General features: G+C 58.1%; 1 protein-coding gene across 1 annotated transcript; it reads left to right on the top strand.

Annotated features, from left to right (window-relative positions):
* Positions 1-969: 969 nt before the first annotated feature.
* TAGLN (transgelin) lies at positions 970-6,338 on the top strand. Its single transcript, XM_045556411.1, has 5 exons — positions 970-1,092; positions 4,546-4,737; positions 4,837-5,014; positions 5,326-5,428; positions 5,757-6,338. The coding sequence occupies exons 2-5, from the start codon at positions 4,558-4,560 to the stop codon at positions 5,899-5,901; spliced, it is 606 nt and encodes a 201-aa protein (XP_045412367.1). The 5' UTR covers positions 970-1,092; positions 4,546-4,557; the 3' UTR covers positions 5,902-6,338.
* Positions 6,339-6,725: the final 387 nt, after the last annotated feature.

Genomic DNA, 6,725 nt, shown 5'->3' with positions numbered 1-6,725 from the left:
AGGGGGCGGTGTGGGGTGGCGGGGGAGGGGGGGAATGATACCAACCTCTGTGGGGTGGCAGGGGAGGGGGGAATGATACCAACCTCTGTGGGGTGGCCGGGGAGGGGGGAATGATACCAACCTCTGTGCCTCCTACCCCAGGCTTAGTGTCCCAGGCCCTGCCAGGCCTTAGAGACCCTCCTATTATCACTGCCCTCTGAAAGGAGGCTGGCGTTGACTCAGCTGCTGCGGACCCCTCAAATCCCACCCCAGCTAAAGCAGGTAACTCAAGACCCACCCCAACTGAAAGATGTCCTCAACTTGAGCAGGGGGGTACAGCTGAAAGAGTGGGTCTGCCTCTCCAGCACCCACACAGGGGCCGGCAGGGGTGCCCACATTCTGCCACTCGTCACTCACCATGTGGCCCTGGGGAAGAGACACTCTGAGCCTCAGTTTCCTCATCTGTAAAATGGGGATAGTACCTGTGAGTGTTAAGAGTGCTTGCAAAGTGCCTGGCATGGAGTCGATCCTCAGTAAAGGTTAGTTCCTGTCTTGGATTAGAGCTCAAAGCTCCAGGAGGGGAGAGTGGCTGGTTTGTCTCCCACAAACCCCAGGGATCCCTAGCTCGCATCCTGTAGCCTCTCTCTCTAGCCAAACTCTCTTGAACTCCTCCTCCGCTCAAACTTCAAACTCGGAGGCAGGGCAGGCAACAGTGAAGAAGGAGCAGCCCTAAGTGCGGGCAGCAGGGAAGGCCTTCATGGTCCTGTCCATAAAAGGCTTTTCCCGGCCCGCTCCCTGCTGGCAGCGCAGCCCCGCCCCGGCCCTCTCCATCTCCAAAGCATGCAGAGAATGTCTCGGCAGCCCCCGGCAGACTGCTCCAACTTGGTGTCTTTCCCCAAATATGGAGCCTGTGTGGAGTCACTGGGGGGGGCTGGGGTGGGGAGAGGAGCCGGTTTCCTCCATCAGGGAGGGGGGTGAGGGGGAGCTGGCGGGGGAGGCTGACATCACCACGGTGGCAGCCCTTTAAACCTCTCAGCCAGCCAGCGCCCCATCCTGTCTGTCCAAGTCCAGACACGGAGACCTCTCTCCTCCCTGGAGCCCCGAGGAAGCCCTGTGAGTGCATTTGTCTGGGGCCTGGCGGGAAGTCGGGCTGGAGCTTGAGAGCAGCGGTGGGTGCGTTCCAGGCAGGGCTCTGCAGGCCCTGCTCGCCAGGGGAAGCCCACCCTCTCAGTGGGCATGGATTCCTAATCTCCAGGCAGGGCGGGACGGGACTGCTGGAGTCCCATGTGTGTCTCGTAGATTGGGTGGCCCCGGGCTTGTTGAAATGCCCAGGATGGTCTGGCTGGTTCAGGGGAGTTGATGGTGGAAACCACTGGAGTGAGAAGGAGGCTCCCATTTCAGCCAGTCGCATCCACAGGCTGTGCGCTGGGCTCAAGAACTTGTCTGGTCAGGCCAAGGCCCTGTAGGAGGACACCCAAGCAGGGGAGGAGGGGTGTGAGTGCACCTGTGCTGGAGGGTGGTCTTGGGCCTGGGACAGCCCCTGAAGCAACGCGAAGGACCACGGAGCTCTTGTGTTAGGAATAGTCTGGGCTGGCAGGGTGCAGGGATGGGCGAGAGAGCTGCCCTTCCGGCCCACCCTCCGAGAGTGGAAGTCACCCCCACTGTGGGCAGGGAGTTGGGGGGAGTCCTGCCAAGGAGGAGCTTTGGAGTGGGGGCGGGGCAGCCCTGGGACGCTGGCTGGTTCCCCTTCATGGTCACTATGGAGAGGACAGCAGGGAAGGCGGGCATGCATATATGTGTTAGGGCCATTCTTCTTCCTCCCTGGAGTTGAGATGAGCCACCCTCATGCCCTCGCAGAGATCCAGACATGCTCACTCCTACTTATGCACAAAGAGGGGGCACAGCGGTCCTGGACAGACCCCTGGTTCTGCTCATTTGTTCTGGGCTCCTGCCAGTAGGAGGTGCCACCTGTTCCGTTGCAGCTGGACTTTGTCCTTTCCCCACTGCCCAGACTCACCCACTGGGCAGCTCAGGGGCAGGGCCCTGACAGGAGCCACAGGGCAGGAGGGTTCCAAGCCCAACCTTGCGATCCTCGCTGTCCATGCTATCCTGGGAGACTTTATCTCCAAACGCCCGTGGATGAGCTGCCCTGTAGCCATTGTCCTCTTTCCTCTCCACAAGGGCTCCAAGGTGAGCCTGGGAGGTCTTCATCAGAGGACTCTAAGGGATTTCCTGGCACTTTCACTTTCAGACCTTCCCCAGGAGGAAGAAGGGGAAGGATGGTGGTGCTGGGTGGGGTTGAGGGTGGTGTGTGTTTCACCCCCTCCCTTGCTCTGACCGAAATCCAAATACTGTCTCTAGATGGAGGAGCTGCAACATTGTGTACTTGTCACCATGAGCCTTGACACTTTGACTTGTACTGTCTGTTCTGAACCTGGGAGTGGGGGGACACACTCCTTCCATCCTGTTGCTGCAGGAGGTGGGGAGGGAGGGGATGGCGGCTGTGAGGGTGGGTGGGGTGCGGGATCCGAGCAGGATGGGAGAGAGAAGGTGGCGGGTGCCTGTCTGGGTTGGTGGACGAAGCTGGAGGCAGAGGCTGGGGTGGAGGCCAGGACACAGGACTGGCTGAAGTCACCTTGTCCCAGCTGACTTGGGGACTTTGACCATAGCTCTTTGCCCAGGGGTCCTTGGGTGGTTGGGAAGTGGGGGTGGGACATAGGATAGGGTTGGGGGGAAGGGTGGCACGTGGCAGTAGCTGAACAATGGGACAGAACACTCTGCCGTGGGGCTCCTTGGTATCACTGGCTGGGAGAAGCGTGGAGAGGCCAGGGAGTGCCCAGAGAACTGTGTCCTCAGAGGTGGTCCAACCCCCGCTTTACAAATAAGGACAAAGATGCAGAGAGAAGTGAGTTGCCCAGTGGCTGGCATTTGGGTGAGTCCATCTAGTGATTTTTTTCTCCAACTTTGTCCACTCAGGGAATGATTTTGAGAAGGGGCGGAGGCTGGAGTGGGTAAGACACTTATGGATTTTCACTCCTCAGTCGAGGGATGGCTCCCTCCCAGGCCATTAGCAGGAGACTGGCTCTGGGCAGCAGACCAACTGGCACTTCGAGGAGCTCTGCTAAGGGACAGGCAGCATATGGCGTAGTTCACAGACACTCCCATTTTCACAGCCCTCTGAGATCAGTGACATAATCCCCACTTCCCATGTGGCAAACTCGAGCTCAGAAAGCTGGTCCGCCATGGGGAAAGGAGGGACAGGGCAGTGGAGTTGGCAGCTGGCCTGGGCCCAGTGTGAGTGACTGTGTTCACCCTACTTCCCCTGGGCGCTGGGTGGGCTGGGGAAGGGTCCCCGCTCTCACAAGAGAGGGAGCTGGGGGAGCATGCTGCCTGCCTGTCCTCACACCACTGTCCCCTCCCAACCTCTGACCTCTCTGAGGCCGGGGGAGGGGGTTGGACTCCTTTGGAAGGCTCTTCAGACAAACGCTGGGGAGAAGGGACACCACCCTCGGTGACCCCTGTGGCCAGGTCAGGTTCCTCTTGACCAGCCACACCCACGTCTGCCCCGTGAGCTCCCCGCCTGGGCCTGCTCCCACAGCCTCGCCTCTGCGTTAGTGGGGTCTCCCGGGCAGCACCAGGCCCAGGCCCTCGGATGGCAAATGCTGGACAGGGTGGGGCTTCCCCGGCTCTGGCTGGGAGATTCTTGGCTCTGGACTATCCCTAGGGGACTCTGACTTCTTGGGCGCTCAAGCTACTCCAGTGGCCGAGAGCCTGCGGGCAGGAGGAAAAGTTGATGGGTATACTACTCTCTCATGGGAGAAAATGCAGCTTCTTTGCCAAGAGCTCTTGGGCTTTGGTGACTTCCTAGACCTTGCCCCAGGGGTGGGTAAGTTTGAGCCTCTTCAGCTGCTGGCCAGAGGCTCAGCTCACCTGGCAGAGATGGAGCTCTGGAGTTCCAGCTTCTGCACTAGAGGGTCAAGTGACAGTTTGAGGTTACTGTTCCTCGAGGTAGAAGCGGGAACCCACTTCATACCTAGCTGCACAAAGATACCTACTGGTATTATTTGGGGACACCATGTGGCCCTTAGGCCTCTCCAGTGCCTCTGTGGCCAGTCTTGGTGAAGAAAGAATGCTCTAGACTAGGGGTTGTCAAACAGTAGCCCACAGGCCAAGTCCAGCCTGTTGTCTATTTTTCTAAATAAAGTTTTATTGGAACAAAGCCACACTCATTTGTTTACATATTGTCTACGGCTGCTTTCATGCTACAACAGCAGAGACCATATGGCCTGCAAAGTCTAAACTACTTACTGTCTGGTCTTTTACAAAAATGTTTACTGACCCCTGTTCTAGACCAGCAAAGATCTTGTATCCTGTTTTCTGGTGTTCAAGTTCAGAGAGGCCTCTGGCCAGAGGGGATGAAACTGGCCTGGATGGGCAGTACTGTGATAAATGTCGAGGATGACTGGGTACCCTGCACAGAGCCAGAAGGCCCACCTGGCACAGGTGAAACTGGAGCTGCTCCCTGACCCTCTAACCCTCTCCCTCCTCCACCCCGTCCTGCTTTAGCTGTCCCCCAACATGGCCAACAAGGGTCCTTCCTACGGCATGAGCCGTGAGGTGCAATCCAAAATTGAGAAGAAGTACGACGAGGAGCTGGAGGAACGGCTGGTGGAGTGGATCGTGGTGCAGTGTGGCCCCGATGTGGGTCGCCCGGACCGTGGGCGCCTGGGCTTCCAGGTCTGGCTGAAGAACGGCGTGGTGAGTGGAACCCTGGGAAGGGGGGCCGGGTTGTGCCACCCACAGAGTCACGGGGCAGGCCCCTGACCTGAGTGCCAAGCTGTGTCCTGTGCCTGGCAGATTCTGAGCAAGCTCGTGAACAGCCTGTATCCCGAGGGCTCCAAGCCAGTGAAGGTGCCTGAGAACCCACCCTCCATGGTCTTCAAGCAGATGGAGCAGGTGGCTCAGTTCCTGAAGGCAGCTGAGGACTACGGGGTCACCAAGACTGACATGTTCCAGACTGTGGATCTCTTTGAAGGTACGAGGAAAGAGGGGCTGGGGGTGGGCAGGTGGAGGACAGGATGCTGAGGCAGGGAGAGGGAATGATCAAAATATGCCACCACCGGAGGTTTGCTCGTCTGCGCACAGCAGGAATGGGACATGCCAAGAGAACCCCACAGCACGCTCCCAAGCGTCTGCTGTAGGATCCACTGAAGCCTCCTTTGACTCAGGGACAACTCTTGCCCCTCGTTTGGCCATTTTTCTGTGAGAGCTGGGGGCAGGCCCTGGCTTGGGTCCCGTTTTATACAGTCTGGACGTTTGTCCCTGCTCACCTCTTTCTTCTCACAGGCAAAGACATGGCAGCAGTGCAGAGGACCCTGATGGCTTTGGGCAGCTTGGCAGTGACCAAGAATGACGGGCACTACCGTGGAGACCCCAACTGGTTTATGAAGTACGTGGCGACAGGGCTTCCCTGCACTTGGGCCTCTGCGAGCAGGGAGGTGGCGTGGCCAGCCCACCGCAGGGACGAGCAACTGCCAGGGAGGGGCCAAGTGAAGGTCTAGTGTGGGGGAAAATGAGCCCCTGATACTTCTCACCTCCTGCCTTTCTCCCCGCCTGTTCGCCAGGGGTCTCCCTCGCCTAGGGGGCAAGCTAGATTAAGCACAAAAGACAAGTGCGGGAAGGGGCTGGGATTGGGCTAGGAAGCAGCAGGGCGATCAGAAAGCGGGTGGAAAACACACAGTCCGGGCAAGTCTTGATCCAGATTCCTCCTCTTCCAGGAAAGCGCAGGAACATAAGAGGGAATTCACAGAGAGCCAACTGCAGGAGGGAAAGCATGTCATCGGCCTTCAGATGGGCAGCAACAGAGGGGCCTCCCAGGCCGGCATGACAGGCTACGGACGACCTCGGCAGATCATCAGTTAGAGCGGGGCGGGCCAGTTCTGAGCCCTGCCCCTCCCCAGCCCCGCGGCTGCAGCCATCGCTTAGCCCGCCTCACCCACACCTGTGTAGCTCCTTCAGCCCTGACCAAGCTTCGAGGTTCTGTCACTGAGCAAAGGGGACTGCACACGGGCAGCTCCTTCCCACCTCCCCAGCCTCAGCCCAACTTCTTACCCCAAAGCACCACTGCCCCGGCCCCTCCCCCCCAGCTGACCCCCACCTTGACTGCCTCTCCCCCGGGCTAAGCTGGGGGAAAAGTGGGCTGGGGGTAGCCTAGGGGTGGGGCAAGTCCACTGTCATCCTTGGCAGCAAAAGCCCATCGAAGGAGACGCAGCCCAGCCTCCCTCTACCTTCTCCTGGAATATTTTTGGGGTTGAAATTCAAAAAGGAAAAAAATATATATATACATCAATCTTTTCTCAGGCCTGGCTGGCAGAGTTTGATTTGCCCTAGTCACTTCCGTTACGGTCCCAGGAAATCTGCGCAGGGAACAGTCAGGTATTGGGTTTATGTGTGTTCCTGGCCCCCATCCTCTGGACCCTTCACACCCCAAGACTCCAGGAGGGTCTGGTTCTTTCTGAGGAACCAGGCCGTGGAATAGGAGGGTGAGTCTCAGGGACTGAAGGCAAAGAGAAGCCACGTGGCAACCTGCATTAGCTTCGGGGAGCCAGAGGGAAGGAGAGATGGGGGCGGCAGAATTGTTCAAAAGGTTTTTATTTTGGAAAAGCTGTGCAGAAAAAAATTCAACAAAATGTTGCTATGAAAAGAGAAAACCAAATTTTAAGCATTAAAAAAAAAATTCAGATCAG

The sequence above is a fragment of the Lemur catta genome, chromosome 7 (assembly GCF_020740605.2).
Source record: "Lemur catta isolate mLemCat1 chromosome 7, mLemCat1.pri, whole genome shotgun sequence".
NCBI lineage: Eukaryota > Metazoa > Chordata > Mammalia > Primates > Lemuridae > Lemur > Lemur catta.
The sequence above is the reverse complement of the archived record's forward strand: the minus strand, read 5'-3'. Positions and strand labels throughout refer to the sequence as shown.

What these genes read in the sequence shown, in the direction of transcription:
- TAGLN (XM_045556411.1), top strand. Translation starts at nt 4,558, where the DNA reads ATGGCCAACAAGGGTCCTTCCTACGGCATGAGCCGTGAGGTGCAATCC. An exon ending in TCTGGCTGAAGAACGGCGTG is followed by an intron (nt 4,738 to 4,836) that starts GTGAGTGGAACC and finishes TGTGCCTGGCAG; the next exon opens with ATTCTGAGCAAGCTCGTGAA. An exon ending in GACTGTGGATCTCTTTGAAG is followed by an intron (nt 5,015 to 5,325) that starts GTACGAGGAAAG and finishes TTCTTCTCACAG; the next exon opens with GCAAAGACATGGCAGCAGTG.